The 20,451-nt window shown below is 39.2% G+C and overlaps 1 protein-coding gene across 4 annotated transcripts in view; it reads right to left on the bottom strand.

The window, feature by feature from the left end:
* Positions 1-360: 360 nt before the first annotated feature.
* Positions 361-20,451, bottom strand: part of ODAD2 (outer dynein arm docking complex subunit 2) — an 85,701-nt gene continuing 65,610 nt past the window's right edge. For all 4 annotated transcript variants that reach the window (XR_013537764.1, XM_073003022.2, XM_020801127.3 and 1 more), the window contains 3 exons: positions 18,732-18,920; positions 17,637-17,858; positions 361-851 (listed from right to left, as the gene is read on the bottom strand). Coding sequence is in view for 3 of the 4 variants with exons in the window: in XM_073003022.2 (XP_072859123.2) it covers positions 738-851; positions 17,637-17,858; positions 18,732-18,920 (525 nt within the window). In the remaining variant the exon portion in view is untranslated. The remainder of the gene's footprint in view (positions 852-17,636; positions 17,859-18,731; positions 18,921-20,451) is intronic.

Below are 20,451 nucleotides of genomic sequence, written 5' to 3'. Positions count from 1 at the left end.
ACATTTCAGAGCCTGAGAGGAAAATCCAAGTAGTAGACCTACTGCTGTTAAAAACATCATCAGCTTAATAAGGGCACATGCAAAACAGATGAGGAAACTATTCCCTCCAGGGTGGCCCAGGAAGACAGTGAAAGCCCGGCACTGTGTGGTGTGCTGGACAACGCCAAGGGTGCCGACTTCCTTTGCTGCTTGAGAAACCATTATTTCTTTAGCAACAAAGAGTTACGGTGTTGATACAATATACAGCACATTGAGACATGTTAGGCATATCAAGCAGAACCATCATGGCAGAATGATTAGACAGCTTTAGAAGGTAGATAGTTACTCAATACACCCAGAAATGATAGTACAACCACACACTGCAATGGAAAATAGCTTTATTACAGGATCTGAGACATACTAACATGTATTTCAAAAAGATATGAAAGGACTGCGCTGTTATGCTGAGAACATGTTAGGATATTCACTGCTGTAACTTTGGAACAGGTAAATGTTAATAACTTTAAAATACATCCATCCAAGTATATGAATGCATTCAGGGGAAAAATACACTTTAATATGTTTTTCTTTCTTTCTTTCTTCTTTTGTTACATTATATTCCAGTACATAGCACCTGTGTTTTTGAAGACATTTAAATTTCTAAGGAATTCTAGTTCAGTATTTGCTCACTCTGAACTAGTCCGGTGCAGTATTAAAAAACAAAACCTCTTAAGACTTGGTAAAAACTGTGTCGAGTTTCAGCCATACTTTGCTTTCTCTGTAGCTAGAGCCAGCCTGCGGATGTTTGCTATGCAACCAGCTGCTGCTTCCTGAAGCGTTTCATCCGTCGAGCCTGCCATACCCAGCAGAAGCTTGTTAAAAAAATAACAACAAAATGCAAGAAAAATGAGAATGCGCTCCAAACCAAAGCCATTATGCTGAAAATAAATTATTTTAAAATAACATGCCTACAGAAACATATCCAGTAATGAATGAAAACAGCTATGTGTTCTACATCTCTGGAATTAGGATTTCAAGGCTGGATTCTCAGCAGCCGGTTTAAAAAAAGAACAGTGGCCAAAAGCATAACCGAGTTCTAAAAAGGACTAAATAGATGAGTTGTAGATAAGCGTATGAATGACTGTGAGACAGAAAGCCCAGAGCATTTCTCATAAAGATTGTTTGTTTGCCTTCCCCTCTTGGAAGCAAGGAGCATCTCTTCTTTTTAAATGTCCTGCTGGAAGCATCCAGAGCTTGCCTTTGGACAAAGAGGGGATTCTGGGCTAGATAATCCATTATCAGTATGACTGTTCTCATGTTTGCTCCACCAAATTACTCTTAATGATACATCTCACTGCAAGGTCAGAATCTTCCAGCCTGATTTTATCGCTATGCCATGCATTATTTTTTCCTAAGAGCAGATTCATCTTCACTTGGGGGGAAAAGTGTCTCTTCTTGCATTAATATCATGGTGTATTATGTTCTGGCAAAAGCAGACAGATGCCTGATTTGTGAGAAAACAACTCACAGCTACACAGGAGTGGATGGCTACGTAGGAAAAAAGTTGAGTAATATCAGAGGTTCCCTTAAGGGAGGAACTAGGTGTGATGATCAACACGAGACTGATGTCAAATATGGGCAGCCCATACCGAATTCTTCTCCTCCCCACGTGCAATTCCTAGCCAGCTTTATGAGTTTATCACTTGTTCTGTTTCTCTGCCCTATCACCTTTGGCTACCGCTTGTGGGGCACATAAACATGGGAAAAACACGAGTAAAGTTAGTCTTAATGGCAGTTAACATAAACTCAGCATTAGATTGCCATTTTTAGCCGCATGTCTGTGTCAAACTTCCTGCCTCCCATATAAATGCTCAGAATGGGAAATACCAGCACCTACACTGGGGAAATCTCCTGAAATGTTAAGCTACGTAGGCACCTAAAATTATTACATTGGTATTGCAGGTGCAAATATTCACGGATAGGACTGAAGATGAATTACTTTAAGCTTTGGCCTGTCAACAAGGCTCTGACAACTAACAGACCAGTTTTACTCTTTACCGTGCAACCAACTGATTTTCCCCACCCTCAAGGAAATGCTTTGAGAGAACAGAATTGGCCACATGGCATACAACCACCTAAAATCCTTGCTCTGCAGCAATAATAATAATAAAAAAAGGTTATTCCCAGTTTGTCTTGCACTTTTGTGGCAGGCCTTTGGTGACACAACTGCACAAGCATTTAATTTACAGGAACTTCATGGAGCCTCGTATTTCAGACAGCCTCCCAAACTTTTAACGTGGCCTCAGGTATTTTGAAGTGCATACAGACTTAATTAAAATAGTTCCCCCCCCCGCCTACAGCTCCCAATATTTTGAATCTATCCAAACAACACTGAATCAAACCACAAAAAAATCTGTTATCACTCAATTCTTAAGCATATTTTTCATTCTGTTACAGTATTACATAAAATTATGAACTGCTAAATATAAAAACAGAAATTGAATGCAGACCTAAGAACTATATGCTACCTTTCACTAATCTTCCAGTGGTTAAGAGACATGGATCACAGCTGCACACATATGGTACATGCCTAGGCAGATCAAAGCATTTTATACTTCAGGAAGTATTTGTGTTAGAAACTAATGTATAGAATCAAGGTCTTGCCAGTTACCTTTCACCCTCTGACCTCTAGATCTAGCTTGAAAACCTTCCCTTCTATTTTTCTGCTTGAATTCCACATTTTTTTAGATGTATATAAATTTATCACAATGTGTTACAGAACTAGCCATGAGATTGAGCTTTCAAGATAAGTCATTATATGAAAATCTCTGAGACGTCAGCTGCTACGGTATGCGGCAACCAGGATTTTGATAGCCAGGTGGAGTCACATCACACTGGTTTGAAATGAACTGGTTGCCCATGTGCTTCTCAGAGAAGTGGCACATTGTTAAAAGGCTTGGGACTCAAATATCTGAAAGAACACCTTTTGAACACTGTTCACTATTAGGCAGGAGAGCTTCTGTCTTGTGGCACACAGACTATTGGACACTCTTGATTTTAAAGATGCAATTGGCAATGATTTTGTATTTTGCATTCTATTGAAGTCAAAGACGGGGCAAAGTTACTTTTTGGAACTTTAGTCTCCAGAATTCTATAGTCAATGTGTCTGCTTCAGGATTCTGGCAGTTATAACCCAAATAAATATAACATCTCCCATCTCTGACCAAAGGCTGTTACTGGTTACAATGGCTCTGTGTTACCTCTAATACTAGAAGATGTACAGTGGTGCCTCCCATTACGATGTTAATTCATTCCAGCGAAATCACTGTAGAATGAAAACATCATAATGCAAAAATAAAAAACCCACTGAAACGCATTAAAACCCGTTTAATGTGTTCCAATGGGCTAAAAACTCACCGTCCAGCGAAGATCCTCCACAGGGCGGCCGTTTTCGGTGGCTGTCTTGTGAGGAATTCGTCCCAGAAAACAGCAGGGAGCCATTTTATTTACCCGGTGGCCATTTTGAAACCGCCAACCAGCTATAGGAAAATCGTCATTTTGCGAAGAATCAGTTCCCGAAGCAGGGAACTGATAATCGCAAAGCGAAAAAAACCTATTCAGACCATCGTTTTGTGATCGCAAAAGCAATCACAAAAACATCATCATAATGCAGTTTTGTCGTAATGCAGGGCAATCGTAAAGTGGGGCACGACTGTATATCCCTGAATACTAGTTACCAGAGAACCTGTGAATCTATCAAAAGGACCTTTTTCACATTTTTTCAGGATCAAGGCACAGCTGTTACTTATTTGCTACTTCTATCATTGTTAAGGAAATCAACATTGTTCCAACGTGGCAAACCCAATCTAGCTGACACAGAGAGTATTCAAATATTGACTCTGAGTTTGATGGGCAGAGGATATGTCTGAGGCTTTCTCTGCTTCTTTGACTGGTAGTAAAGGCATAGAGCTTGCCTTGAAGTAACTGCATTGCTTGGATATGGTTTTTCCCCCTCCCACCCTTCTTAGGATGTGTTTTTTCTCACACAACTCCTGAAATGTCACCACCTATTTCTGTTTCTGCCCTGAATGGCAATGCTGATCAACTTTAATTGGAACATATTCCCTCAAGCATGTAGCAATTTTTCCCGTGAACTCTGCAGATGAGTTAAAAGCATAAGTATTTCGTGTGCCTGATTCAAAACCAAAAGAATGCATGTACATAGCGTACGTACAGTGGTTTCAATAAAATCTTAAGTTTGACATTCTGGAACAAGGAAAACACAGGGTATTTATAATTATAGACTGTATGTTCACAGCAGATCATTTGCCTTCCTTTAGGTTCTGAATGATGAACTCCAAGCATAATTTTCCTAGTAATAATCTTTTAGATGATTTTGGCTTGGTAACTAGTTCATTTCACCAGATTCCTGAGATTGAAACAGTATTGCTGAGGGGTATTCTTTAGAAGAAGTAAGAATAGTACTTCCTTTCAATCAATTCCATTTAACTCTTCTGATTTATTTATTTCACTGCTTTTCCTTTTTGGAGGTACACGATACTTCAAAGAACATACCTATGGCATTTTAAGTGCATACCTTAAAGTGTAAGACATGACTGTAATAAACTTGTGCTTCAGTGTAAGCTTCATGTTCTAGTGACGCGGACAAAACTGGGCCTTCGACTGGAAAAGTTATTGCAATGGTCTTACTGACAAACAACAACAGCAAGTAGGAGTGGGCATTATTTAGGACAGTATGGCCACAAGATGTGCTGGGGGTAGGGAACATGTAACCCTCTATGTGCCAGTAAACTACCATTATCCCTAACCGCTGGCCAGCCTAGCTATGACTGATGGGAATTGGAGTTCAATATTATTAGGAAAAGTTCAGAAGTTTCTGAACCCTAAACTATACTGCACAAAATGATGATATAATTGCTGTCTAATAAAAAAATAATAAAAATTATGTGGCGTCAAGTCAATTCTAACTTAAGGCAACCCTTTCCAGGGTTTTCTAGAATACTCAGAAGTGATCTACCATTCCCTTTTTCCGGGGGCAACATGCGACTAGGTAATATACCCATGACCACACAGACTGGCTTTACTCCCAGGAGGCATAGTTGGGGATCAAACTCCCAACCTCTGGCTCCGCAGCCAGATACCTAAATTACTGAGCTATCCAGCCAGCTAATAAAATAATTCTCATAAAAAATAATAATAATGAGAATTTCCCTAGTAAGAATCTTGGACAGATTCCCTGAAATCTTCTATTGGTCTTTTTCTTATACAACTGAATTAGTAGAGATAATTTCAGATAAAGAGCTAGCCATGCATTTTTTTGTTACTGCTGCCAGAAAAAAAAAAAACCCAAAACCCCCACAAAAAACTGACAGACCAAGACTGGAGACCAAGATTGGAGCAATTTATTCTCCCAGCTGAGATCACTCACACATAATAATAATAAAAAAGCAACAGCTCATTCTGGGCAATAATACTTCCATCTCTGGGTGGCAGGCATCACCATGGATGAGCAACCTTCCCCCAACCTTAAACAACTACTGACACACAATAGGCCATGCAACATGGACACAGAATTAGGGGCAAGAACTTGGATGCCAACTATGCACCTCCACATCTGCTCCAGCCGCACCAACTGTGTCCCAGCAATGACAATAAGAGGGACTCAACTTCTTGTTTATCTTCCAAGGTGGTATATGTAATCCTCATTAAGCAGTGGCCCTTATGTTTTATGTAGGTAAGGCAAGGCAATTTCTACACAAGAAAATAAATAAATTGACACAATCTGACATGAGATACGGCAACATACAAAAACTAGAATCAGAGCATTTATCTTCCTAAGTGTCACTGATCACAAAATGCTACTGTAGAAAAAAAGGAATTATCAAGGAAGATTTGAAAGGTAGGCAGCGGATGAAAATTGGATCCTGATGCAACTGCAGCTAGAGGCTATAGAGGGACTGGTGCTTTCACCATCCCCTCGCCCCCAAGCTTCCTGAAAGGAAATCGTTGCTTCAGCACATCAGAAACAACAACTTAACCATCATGTATCAGTTGACAATTTATATTAATTAATCTACCTATTGCCAGGATGTTTAGGTAATCAAGACTGCTGAAATTCATTATCTATGTTAACTAATAATGTTACTGTCATGCTGAAAATGCATGTATTCCATTTCTCTTGTTTCCCACCCCCAGAACTGTATACAGTATGTATATAAGCCTGTAGCCTAACTGCTATATTGAACATGTCTGAGGAACTGGATGGTAGTTGAGGAAAGTTCACATTGAAATAAAACTAGTTAGTCTCAAAGGTACCAAATACCTTCATTTTTGTTTGGTTTTCATACATATGGTTAAACAGACTAAGATGGCTACCTCTTTGAGAATCTTAACTGCTCTCAAATATATAAACTGTGCTACAGTTTCTTCATGCTTCCAGACAGCCAAGTTAGTCTGTTTCAGCATGTTGACAGAATTAAGGAGATGGGGATGAAAAAAACTGGGGGGAAAGCAAAGAATAAAATATTGTGGTTCCTTAAAGAGTAACAGATTTGTTTCAGTGTGAACTTTTGTGGATTAAAATCCATTTTCTCAGATCGGGTGAGTGGGTGGGGTTAATCTCCATTAATTCCCACTTTCCCCATCCAGACTACTTTTTTGTTTTACATCTTATTTCTTCCATGTGCTATTTTACTGAAAAAAAGTCAAATTCCTTGTACTATGATCGCCTAATTAGCAAGAGAACAGGAATAGTAGCTGTGCTACAAAAGCATACTTAACATGCTTTTTGTATAGTATAATATAAAAGAGAAAAGCGTTCTGAATAAAAACATATGGTGTAAATCCATCCAAAAAAGAGTCAATCTAGAAGTAGCCAACTTTTGCTTTCAACATTGTACCAAAGGATGGAAATTTCTGAGGTGTGCTTTTTTACAAATGCAATTTGCTTCTATGAAAAATCTTCACATACAGCATGTGGCAAAATCCAAAAAGTTACAATTTCTTTACTTCTTAAATCCAAATTCTATTCTTCTTCCTGATAGACAAAAGAAGAGTACACTATTTCAAAGTCACATGCTACCTAAGAGAACTTGGCCTCAACACTGTGGTTGAAATGAACAGATTCCAGCTGAAAATGGACATTGGGAAATTTCTCTTTGGAGTGAAATTCAACCAATGGCACAGAATCAGAGGATACATTAAGCCAAGATGTTTGTTAATCCCTCACACCAGAACAAGCAGGAGATGTCAGAACATGGATCATTTGGGCTGTTTGCCTTCTGCTCTACTATTTCTCCCACATTTCTAATTAAGGAAACAAGTCTCTGGTATATCTGGGTTAAAATATATCTACACTATCCAGTTTGGTTACCACTTTTACTGTAATCAATCCCTCCTAGCATGTGGGATATTGTGCTTCTATATCCATGATTCAAAATGCCAGGAAATGACCCAATATTGCTGCACAATATTGTACCCATGTTGCTAGCATGAAAAAGGATTGCAAACTTTACACAGCAAAGGGCAGCCTACATTTTGATAACACCTATGTCAGCTGTCAAAATGGTTTATAGGATACACTCTTGCGCTCACTGCCATTTCTTCACATTTTGATACCTAGAGAAAGTGTTGAGAAACAACTCTATTTTTACAACCAGACACAACATTCCCTTGCAAGCATGATTCTGATATGTCTATTTGGCTAGGAGGGAGTTAAAAGTTAGCTAAGAATCAGCTAATTGCATCCTGATTAAGAAGGTTGAAGTTCAGCCTGCCCTAGGCATAGAGCTGAATCGCCCTCTGAAAATATATGTGGAGACTGTTTCATCTCAGAAATCTTGAAAGAAGGCTTAGTAAAGATACATGGCAAAATACCTCCCATTCTGGAGGACTGTCACTCCATTACTTTTTTTTAATGCAAAGTTGTTGTTTTGTTTAACTCTTTAAAGAAAACCTATTTTTCAATCTGTTTCTGTGACCATTTTACATCTGGAAAGATTTAAGGTCACCTATTTAGGGTCACCTATATCTGAACTTTTTAAAAAAGTTTTACTTTTTTAAAAAATCGTAACTCAAGAACTATTTGCCCAAACCTCCCCAAGGTTGGCACAGAACAGGAGCAGACCATCTGCTATAAATGTGCCAGATTTGGTGCTGATCAGCTGCCTCCATTTCTAGAATTGCCTTGTTGAACGTTGATATGTTCTGCCAACATAACATAATTGCTGCATTCATAGGCAACAATGATACATTATAAAGTTAGCTAGTTCATGTGTTAGTTCAGTGGCAAGAAATTCTTGTCACAAATTGACAGATATGGATGAAGGTTTATCTTCAGATACACACAGTAAACATCAATTCAGTACAAATAAACAATTTAGAAACATGGTTTTGTTTGCACTTCACATGAGGCAAATAAAATAATTTTTAAAATTTTAATTTAAATGATACAGCACATCAGCAATAGTCTAGCAGAGGTGAAAAAAATAGTTTTACTTCCCCTGCTCCTCTGCACATATATATGTATCTGCAGAGGAGGAGGAGGGAAGTGTTCAATTTGCAAATATCCTGAAGTGGCTCACTTATTAAGCTACTTCACAATACTGGAAATTGACAGCAGAAAAAGGCAGACTAAATAGGGTCACTTGAGGTCTCTATGCCATTTGGATTGGAAAGATTGATCCAAATAGCATATTGTACTACCAGCCAACCTTAAACAACCCTATTTAGACTGCACTAACCTGCTTCAATCTAAATAGGGTTGTTTAAGGTTGGAGGCACTAATCTGCTTCAAAGGGATGTAGTGGCGCTGCGGGTTAAACCACAGAAGTCTCTGTGCTGCAAGGTCAAGACCAGCAGACGTAAGATCAAATCCACACAACGGAGTGAGCTCCCGTCGCTTGTCCCAGCTCCTGCCAACCTAGCAGTTTGAAAGCATGCAAATGCGAGTAGATAAATAGGTACCACTACGGTGGAAAAGTAATGGCGTTCTGTGTCTAGTTGTGCTGGGCACATGACCACAGAAACTGTCTATGGACAAACGCTGGCTCTACGGCTTGGAAATGAGGATGAGTACACGACTGGACACTTGTAAAGGGGAACCTTTACCTTTACCTAATCTGCTTCAAAGGGGCCAGTTTAGATGTGTCGTAAGACTCACTGGTGTTACAAAAGATTTGCTTCTTCTGGTTGATTATTGCCGGCACTAATTTGTTGACATGGATCAGCATAGCTTCATGTAATTTTGAACTCTTCTTGGAGGTGTAGTTATGGGCACTGTTATGATGACAGCTGCACTTCAGAATTTGGCACTCTGCCACTTTCTATTCTAAGCTGTGAGCACAGCTCTAGAAAGAATAATTTGTGGATGGTTCCAGCCATTTAATCTAATGGCAAGTGCTACAACAATTTAACATTGTTATGGTACATTGTTGTGGAAAAAAAGACAGATTTGGTGTTGGGGTTCATTATGGAAAGGTTCAGAAATAGAGCTGTCAGTGTTATAGTACCTTAAGTGCAAACTGATGTTGCATCCACAAATACAGCATAATCTTATACACATCTGCTTAAAAGGAAGGGCCACTAAGTTTAATGGGATATATTCTTAGGAATGTAAGCAGAGGATTGCAACTATTCAATACAGTTTGGTAACAACCCCTCAAAAAGGATGGGGATAGAAAGAGATGCTAAGGTAAGTCTTCAGCTGAAGGTCAGTTTAAGAACCGTTAATCTTCATCATTAAAAACCAGAATTTTGGAGTCTACATGCGGCTCTAAGAATTTTGGCACAATATTCAGAAAATCTCAAATTGCCAAAAACAGAGAGTACAGAGAATCTTAAGGGATATAACATTCATCCCCTGAAAAGTAGCAGGCAGTTCTGATAATCTGGAAAATATGAAGCCAAAGGTCTTTTAGAATACTTTCATCCCAAGTGCTCTCTCGATTTTATTTTTATGTTATTGTATTTTAAAGAGATTATTAACATACAAAGGAGGCATCTGGTCTGACAGACAGGACAAAGTCCTTTGTTTGATTTTTATACATCTACTGTATATACCTACACACACACACACACACACACAGATATATGTATCTATCAATCACGTCAGTTCACTGGAAACTCTTTTTACTAAGATTAAAAGAGGAGCGGGGTTATTTGCCATATGCAATAGGCATTAGGGTGAATGGATTTTGCCAGACCTGTTGCTGTTCTCTTTGCAGTCTAATGGGATGCACCTTCTTCAGCCATCACCACCACCTCTTCTTTCACTCATCTTTTGTCTGCCACAGATTGGTTCTCTTTCATACATTATTTCAATTGCTTTATGCTTTTGTTTGCATAAAAATTTCTCTTTGTATAGATCAATGCAGGGAAGGAAAAGATACGGCTAATTTGGAGCAGAGTTGCTTAAGCAGTTCTTTCTTTCTTTTTTCCAGATCCTAACTTTCTGTTACTATTTTATTACCTTGAATACTTTTCCAGTCCATATTTAACTGCATAAAGTACACTGTACAAATCTAAAATTCTCAATAACACCACAAAAGTCCTTTCTCAATAGATTTAAAGCAAATAGAAGTATTTGTGCATATACCACTTTCACATAATTTCATTTATATGGATTATTAAAGTACTGGTGAGGTGCTTCAGTAATAGAAAAAAATGGATATACTTCTGTATGAGAAATATATGGGCTCTCTCCTCTATAGCACTTTTATGATTTTTGTTTAGTCGTTTAGTCGTGTCTGACTCTTCGTGACTCCATGGACCACAGCACGCCAGGCCCTCCTGTCTTCCACTGCCTCCTGGAGTTTGGTCAAATTATTGTTGGTTGCTTCGGTGACACTGTCCAACCATCTCATCCTCTGTTGTCCCCTTCTCCTCTTGCCCTCACACTTTCCCAACATCAGGGTCTTTTCCAGGGAGTCGTTATGATAGATTTACCCAATGCACCACTTGGAAGACATTCATATTATAGGTGAATGGAGTGACAGCAACACAACCATCCCCCGAGTAATGTGCAACTACACCCTCAATCTTTGGTCCTCAAGTACTGTATATTTCAGCATCACAAAAAAGCAGCCAGCAACACCTATTTTGGGAGTTAATGTCTCAGCCACCTAGAGGACCAAACGTTGAGAACATTCCCTCTGTGCGCTGATTTGGGAATTCTGGGAGGTGGGGGATGTTTCCTAACATACATATTTTTGCACCATCCTCTTTTAAAATAACGCATGATTTAATGTTATTTTAATGAAGATGTGTGTTTTTATGCACAGGTGTGGTTTTTTTTTTCTAATATACGTAGCTATAAACATTTTAAAACCAGAATTTGGTATTGCAAAATTTGGGAAAGTGTAAATAGTGAAGTATAACCATGTTCTACCTGGCTATTAGTTCAGTATTAATTGCTGTAGTAATTGCTGATTAATTTGATTTGCTCCCAAATGAGAAGTGAACAAATTACTCTCTCATGCTTACTGTATACTGTACTTTGATAGGATCCATGCCCTTAAGTACATGAAGAGAGTGGGATGTCATGAATATTATTTTTAAATGACCATTAAGTTCCTGGGTTAGGTAAAGGTAAAGGTTCCCCTTGACATTTAGCCCAATCGTGTACAACTCTAGGGGTGTGTGCTCAAATCCTCATTTCCAAGCCATAGAGCCAGCGTTTGTCCATAGACAGTTTCTGTGGTCATGTGGCCACTGCGACTAGACACGGAACGCCGTTACCTTCCCACCAAGGTGGTACCTATTTATCTACTCGCATTTAAATGCTTTCGAACGGCTAGGTTGGCAGGAGCTGGGACAAGCAACAGGAGCTCACTCCGTTGCGTGGATTCAATCTTAACGACTGCAGGTCTTCTGACCTTGCAGCACAGAGGCTTCTGCAGTTTAACCTGCAGCGCCACCACATTTCCCCAAGTTCCCGGGTTGCCATACTGCAATTCTCTAAATCCAGTTAGCCTCATTTATAAATTAGGTGTTTATTTTGATATTATGTAAAAGATAATATATTATGCAATTAAGCACATAAACTGCACATGACTCTTCTACCACAAGGTTTCAGTCTTGGCATCATTTTAGTAACTACTGATGATACATCCAGAAAATTTTAGTGTGGCAGTGACTTGTTTTTGGAAAATTTCATCTATCGTTCCTCTATAAACTTCAGTGCATTCATACTTTGTTGCAGCCAGTGATGAAGAAATGCAGCATACTATTACTTTACTATTTAATAATGAAGAATATTGTTTATTAGCATTTAATGGAGAAAATTCAAGAAGCAAAACTGTAGCTATGATTTGGATCCATGCAAGAAGCCTATTTTTCTAACATGACACCTATTCCACTGTGAGGGACATAGCTCACACAATGGAGCTTACTCTCAAGATTCCAACTTAAGTAGCGTTAATCAAGAGAAGAGGTGTCTTCCAAGAAAATAATAGTTTCTCGTAGTTACCATTATTATTTAAAATAAACAGAGGCGAGAAAGGTTCCATTTTGGACTATAACTCAAAAGAATCCCACAGTCAGTACAATGTGGGGTTTGGGAAGCTGTAACCTATAGAGGCATTTCCCCATCTCTGAAGATAATAGACATTGACAAAATTGATTAAATTGACCCCAGCCTCACTTGCCCCCTGACAATTCTACCAATTGTCAATCAGTCAATGCTGTCAATTCTGTCTAGTTGTTAAATGGACGTCCCGAAGTGGTGGTCTAATACCATCATATTACCAGAAACAACAACAACAACAGAGTTCAGGCTGGAAGTTAAGAGTTCAGTCAAAAGAAAATGTGAAACTCGTATATTCTATAGCCTTCCACATTGGGTTAGACGGATCAAAATATTGTTTGAAATCAATGCCCACCTGCAGAGTAGATCTGAACAGATGCTTTGTGACTTTCATCCTCAGAGCCCTGCCCAGTCCTAAATTGTCCCACCAGCTGCTGAACTTCAGAACTTTTACAAGATTCAAGATTTTTAAAGGTGCTGTATGACCCGAAGACCGCAACAAGATATATAACCTTTACCACTTGCTTGGAACCTGCCAAGCAACCAGCCAGCAAAGAATGAAATGCATTCCTTTCCTCTGGATCTATGTACAAAGACATGAATGAAGACCTTTCTTGTAAAAGCAAGGTTTTCTTCCTCTACCAGTTTGCTTTCAAAAACTAAATGCATCTACCAGCTGCTCTTTACACACAAACACCAAAAAATTTGGTTAAGTCACCTTTAAATGCATTACTGCAGCCCCATTGAGTTGGGCAAAACTAGACACTTTGGGGAACTGTTCACAAATATAGTAAAGATCTTGCCACTTTGGAAGGGGTATATGTAAATATATGCAAATGCTCTCCTAAGAAGAGACCCCGGAATATTTGTTTCGTAGATAGAAACTGGTAAAAATAAACTTGCTATTCTCAGGCAGAAATGTATCATATTTTCAACAAATGCCAAAAAGACTAGTCAAGAAGTCTGAAATACCACTTTTATTGTTATTTCTTATGTTCAGCTTCTGTGAATAGTTTCTTTTGCAAGGAAAGTATTTTTGCTCAGCTCTCTGCCAAAAATAATTAGCTGGCACCTTGCCTCAGTGTGCAAAGCCCAGTACCTGCCAGTTAAAAGAAACTCATTTGGCTAACTTTACAGGCATTTTGTTTGCCTGCTTGTTTTTGATTAAGACAGTGCCATTTAAAAGTAAAGTATCTTTTGAAGACTTTGGTCAGGATTCAAAGGGTGATGATATACTGTATCCCCACTGCATAGCAAGGGCCCCTTTACAACCCTGAAAAGCAACATGTGTGTTGATTAGGGCAGTGGTCCCCAACCTTGGGCCTCCAGATGTTCTTGGACTACAACTCCCAGAAGCCTTCAGCACCCCCTCTGCTGGCCAGGATTTCTGGGAGTTGAGATCCAAGAACATCTGGAGGCCCAAGGTTGGGGACCACTGGATTAGGGGATACTGTTGTATGCAGGAAGACATTGGAGATGGTGATGCCTCTGTGCATGCCTGAAAATGCTTCCCACTTGTGCACAGGGCTGGCTCTCTGGATCCCAGCCTGACTTCTTTAGAAAGTCTCCTAAACTGACATCCGTCTTAAGACAATTGCAAGAAGCTGCTCAGTGTATTTCTGTGGTTTGGAAAAAGCGCCAAGTCAGAAGAAAAGGACATTCCCTGCATTCTCTGAAGCAAGATAAATACAGAAGAGAAACCTAGATGAAAGATGGAACTGTTATCTATGGCCTGTGCCAGATTCTTTGGCTTTTTGGCAAATCCTGTGAAGGCTGGATGAGTCAATGAGCAGCAACCTTTTCCATTAAAATGAGCAGTATATATTTGGGTTGAGCATACCTTGTTTATACATTCTGAGCTTTCAAAACTGTCTATTTAAAAATGTTTTAATGATTCCTTCTGCATAAATTGGCTGCAGGTCCATTTATTTGAAACGGCTCATTTATCACCAAAAGAGCTGCAGGGCACAGCTTCTGTTGAACTGCTCCAGCAAACCTACAGCTTCGTGGGACAAGCTTCTTTTTATAAGACTAAAAGATATTCAGAACATGCCAAGATGAGGGTGCCAGTGTCCAAATTTGTTATCCAAACATTCCTAAATTAGAAACTTACCAAAAGGGAGAGACTGACAGCAACAATAAGCTCATCTCAATTCTTGTGGTTGTCTCCTACCTGGGATTAGACTGACAATGGGCTGGCTCAAATATTCAGTCATTTCACCATACTCAATACCTGGTTATTGAGTGTATGAACTAATTGAAACACATTGATTTAGAAGGTGACAAGAACTGATATGAACATTCTTTCTTGAGCATGACATCCATGGGGATAAAGTTCACACATGCAGCCTATCAAATAATGAATGTGCTTGTGTGAAGAACCTTGCTCTAACAATTTCTGTTGGATATTGCACCTTTTAGAAGAAGAATAGCCCCATTGAAAGGTATTTAGCTGCAGAAGACAAGGTTTTGGTTGGACAGTGTCATCGAAGCGACCAACATGAATTTGACCATACTCCGGGAGGCGGTGGAAGACAGGAGGGCCTGGGGTGCTCTGGTCCATGGGGTCACAAAGAGTCGGACATGACTTAACGACTAAACAACAACATAGTTAACACTGAAATTAAACTCACATTGGATGTCTGCCCATGATCTAGTTGACTCCATGATGGATTTGCTACTGATCTGTGTACCAACTATCCATATAAGTTTATATAACCTTTTTTTTTTTGAAAGAAAATGGCAATAGGGATTGATAGAATTATTGTTCACACTTGGGGAGTAGAACTGAATTGGCATGTTTCCCACCACCACCTTCTTCTGTTAGTAGTGAGTTAGGGACAGATCATAACTTGTTCCTGTGAGCCTCCTTTTGACCTAGAATTTCTCCTTCACTTTTGATCTAGAGTGAAGGGAAAGATGCTGTGACTAGGAAATTCTGTCCTCTGTTATCTTTTATTTCAGCAACAGACTTATTGATAATTGTGCCTAAAAATATGGAGATAGCTTCAAATGTGATAGAAAAAGAAAGAGAAGAAAATTGGTTATCCTATAGAATCTACGTTCCAAAACTATATTTTGAGTTTCAGATTCTAGATTTCTCATCTTAACACAATCCTTTTTCCTTTATCAACCATTGACTTTTCCAATTAGAGAATCAGAGCAAAGAACTACAGAAATAAATTAGCTCTAACCAATTACAGGGTTCAAAATTCTGTTCAGGAAAATTTGAACATAAGGCAATGGTCTGTCCAATACGTACAATATCATCAAACACCTATTTGATGCTACAGAAAATCATAGTGTACTCTTAGGAATTAAAAGATGAATGCCATTTTTTCACTAACATTAAGGCTTATTGCCAATATCCCCTTCATGGGTAAGCTGGTTGAGCAGACGGTGGTGGACTAGCTCCAGATATTGCTGGAGAAGGGATATTATTGTTTAGGACCCTGCTACTTGTCAGAGCATCTTTCCTTAAGAACATCAGCCCACACCACCTGATCTGCACATGCTATGGGTTGCCACTCAAAGAGAGGGCAGAAAGACATCCAAAAGAAACCGGCCTTCACAGTTGTGACACCATCCCTATCAAATGGGCTCCCAGGTGAGCTATGCCTGGTGCCCTCCCTGCTCTCTTTTAGTTGTTTGAAGAAGCCTTCAAAAGCATCCTTGGTTAAATGTTTTTCTAGACTTTGCCACAATTTTGCTATTCTTAGGTGTACTTTGTCTTATGCATATCATTGTTTTTTAATTGCTTGATTATTTGTTTTTATTTGATGACCTGATGTATTTTGTTTGTTTGTTTCTCATGTTATATTCCACTGATTGTTTCTTTTGATTTAAACTGCTCAGAGTAGTGACTAGCATTATTTGGGCAGTATGCAAGTTTTTTGAAACAAACAAACAAACTGGAATATCTATATTTTTAGACTTACTTATTCTTTTTCTTCCAAAAATTATGCATAACTGTGTGATTTGATTTTAAATCTTTCACACAGTTAAAACTGTCCTCAGATTTAAAAAAAACCTAAAGGATTTTTGGCTATTTTAAACTAATAGAGACGTACAGGTAGGATTACAACAATTGGCTAAATCAGTGGTTCTCAATTTTGAGTAATTCAGGTTTTCTTGGACTGCAACTCCCAGAAGGGTTCACCATTCGCTGTGGAAACCATGGGGCTAGATCTAATTTGATCCCACTATAATAACTGCATTGAAATTAACCAATGAAGTGAAAATCTTATTCATCTCAAGGGGTCTACTCTAAGTGGAAATAAATTGGATGTAGTCCTGGCTGTTTGCAGGTTCTTCTGTTGCCTGATCTGGGAAGAAGCGGCTGCCCCAGATACGCCTACCACCGGCATGCAACAACGCTGGCATGGAGGGGAAGGAGGAGGAGTTAGTGGGCGATGCCAGAGCTTTACTTTCCCAAATCACTGGGTCAAGCCCCTTCTTTGATGCCTGTTTGAACACCCCCTGGTGGCTCCAACAGACTCCTTGGGCCCATGACCTTGTGGGGGATGTGGCCAAAAAAACTGCATGCACTCCATGTCCTAGCAGTGATGTTCAGTGTTTCAAACAGTGATGAATGGTCCTTCACCCGAGGCTACCACCTCAATGTGGCTCATGACTGGTCTGGCCCTGATTAAACACAATAGCCCTGGAATGAAAACTCTTGTACATTTAAGGCAAATTTAGTATGGGATTATAGTAGAGGTGCATGGCTCCTTTTTAAGGAGAAAGGCAAAGTAAAAGTATTTTATTATTTTTTTAAAATTAAACTCAACTCTCTCCTCAGCAAAATGAAAAGAAATGGGACACCGGACGCAAAGTCATTACACACGAAGTATCCTGATCTGCTTAAGCAGCAGGCAGAGGAAGTGAAGCAGGACCAGAGAAATTCAACATAATGGCATTGCATTATAAGGCATATTTCAAAGCAATGTAGGCTTCCTGCTTTCCAAAGGAGCCATCTCTTCCTCCTTCGATTTAGTTCCATACTTTGGAGAGCAGCCAGTTCATTTCCCAAACATGGCCACCCTCAGAAACTGAAATCCACTTCCAGAAACTCCCACCATGCAAAAACGTAACGGAAATAGAGTCTTCTCACCTTTACCACCCCATTTTCATGCATCGTGATACAATTGTTGGGATCTTCTGAAAGTTGATAGAGGGCTTGTGCTGTAGCTCGATGAACTGTTGGGTCATTAGACTTCAAGTAACGGACTAAAGGGGCGACAGCTTTGGTGTCGCCAAAGGCAACTCTGTTATTTCCCCACATGCAGCAGCGAGAAATGGCCTCTGCCAGGTGACGTCTTAACTTGTCGTTGTTCTAGGTACGGAGAAAAAAATGAGGGAACAAAAATAGATTTCCAGTCATTTTAACAGAAGTCACTAGTGTGATGGTGTGAGCCACCAATAAGAATGCAGCTGATTGCTACTGTTGCTAGTGCTCCTTCTGATGCTACCTTTATGGCATGGACGTTGCGGCTCATGGTAAGGTGGAACATCTGTAAGGTAGAACCTGACAAACAAGGGCAGCCATGACCACTTCTGCTACCAGTTAAATGCCATTCACAACGGATACTGTTACAGCCATAGTTTTACTGAGTTGTCTAGTCTATTATTGGTTTTTTTCCCCCTTAAGGGAACGGTGTACTTTTGACTGTAAGACGCCTAGAGTGGTCTAATATGACCAGATAGGCGGGATAGAAATAAAATACATGACATCAGCTGGCTGAATAGCTAAATGAGTTAGGTATCTGGTTTCAGAGCCAGAGGCTGGGAGTTTAATTCACCTGGGAAAGAGCCTGTGTAGCCTTGGGCAAGCACTACAGTCCCAGGTTGCCTCCAGAACAAGGGAATGGTCAAGCATTTCTGAGTACTTTCTACCTAGAATTGACTTGATGGCATATAATTATTATTAAGCCATGTAGAATTCAGTCTACCTGCAGTTCAAGATAGACAGAAGATATATCTAATTGTTTCCTCCCCAGCTGCTTCATAGCAAGCCAACACCAAAGCCTTTTTCAGTTTCTTGTATTTTCCTTCTTCCATCTGGAATATGCCATTTATTTTACTTTGCTTCCTTTTTGTTCTACAACATCACAGTGAATGTTTCATGGCAGCAAGAAAAGGCTGTCATGTACCATGTTTCAGTATGCTAGCAACTGTCAAAGCATATTATGTAAAAGGTATTACTTACTGTATTTGCTAGTTTGGACAACAAAGGGACAACACCATGATCTGTTATAACAGCTAAATTTTCTTCATCCTTTGCTATGTTGGTGATAGCAGCACACACACTTGCCAGGACTTCTTTGTTATCCGATTTTAGTAAATTCACTATCAGTTCCAAACCACCAACAAATGAACGAACCATTTCACCAGCATCCTAAGTGATAATAAAGCAAAAGAATTATCATACATGTTAGGTGGCTCAATAACAATTACATGTAATGAATGCAATTAATTTTATAATTAATTCACATCCCGTCCTTTATCTTTGGTTCCAAGGCAGACAGTTCAAGAGAACAGATGGTGGCCAAAATTCAAGTTTTTTATCCCAACTAGAGCAACTCAATGGATCTATTACTGAATAGTATATAAATCAATGTTTATCTACGTAAATTCCATTGATTCAATGGATGTACTCTACTTATTGGATTTAGGCTAAATTTAACCCACCAAATTGATTGAACTTGTTTAGTCAACTCTTATGGAAGTTCTGTCGGTTCAGTGGTCTACTCTAGATACTACTAACAATTGGATTTAGCCCTATATCTGCACTGGTCCAAACTGAAGGCTTGGCTGTCCATCAAATGTGCAACTATCATAATCATATTTCACTATGTAAATCCAAGCTGCAATAATTCACAGGAACAGCATTGTAAAGTAATATAGTTCCAGTGGTTGTTAGGACTGGTGTTAATACTGGCCATCTGACACACAGTCATGCAAGTGTATACTGTGACAGGGGTCACAGTGACAAAAAAAAATATAGTACCATGATCATTGGATGGAAATTGTAATTTCCATCCAATGATCATGGTACTATATTTTTTTGTCACTGTGACCCCTGTCTCCCCAATAGTTGTTGATTATATTTCAGGTTGCTTAGTTCAAACATTTCAGTTCCAATTCCTTAGATTATTTTTGCAGACATAAATAGGGTTCCCCCACACCATTTAGAAATTAGACCCCCTCCTTCCAATTTACCAATGTACAAAGAAGTGGCAAAGCAACAAAAACTGTTTTTCCCAATGGTGCAATAGAAGTCAGTGGCCAGAAACCAATGGGATAATTCAGTTAGCTCCACTCTCTCCATTTTGCCACAATGGGCAATCTTTCCTCCCTCTTTCAGCTTTGCTTGCACTCTAAGAAATGCACTCCACAAACTGGGAACAGCTCTGGAACAGGTTTTAGAGTACGTGGGTCTGCAGTACAGAGAGAAGAAATGCTATATTCCATTGGCATTGGATACGGAAATACACTGTTGGATCCTGACCATAACTTGAGTCAATCCCAAAAGAACCACTGGAATTCACTGGAATCTGTGGGGGTCACCTCTTTGGGACATATGTGATTTATTGAACCAGATCATCACCATCTGTTGGTTTTCATACCAGCATCCCATTATATATATATTATTACTTGTCTGCCAAAATCCTAAAGTTTCAAACCTCTTTCATGTCTCAAAGAACCACATTCTCTTCTTAGTCTGAAGTACTGTAAACTAAAGGCTGCTCTGAAAAGGCACCGTGTTTATAAATATTCTACCCTTATAGATAAAAGCTTCCCAACAGCAAAATCACTAGTATTTTCCATTTTGGAACATCTTAGAAAATGTCAGATGTCAAAGCCAATTTATCAACCCGGCTTGCTGTTGCCCAAAAATGTGATGGTATGGCTGTGCAAATAAACCT

This window comes from Pogona vitticeps, chromosome 6, assembly GCF_051106095.1.
Source record: "Pogona vitticeps strain Pit_001003342236 chromosome 6, PviZW2.1, whole genome shotgun sequence".
Taxonomy (NCBI): domain Eukaryota; kingdom Metazoa; phylum Chordata; class Lepidosauria; order Squamata; family Agamidae; genus Pogona; species Pogona vitticeps.
This window is presented reverse-complemented; position numbering and strand designations above follow the sequence as displayed.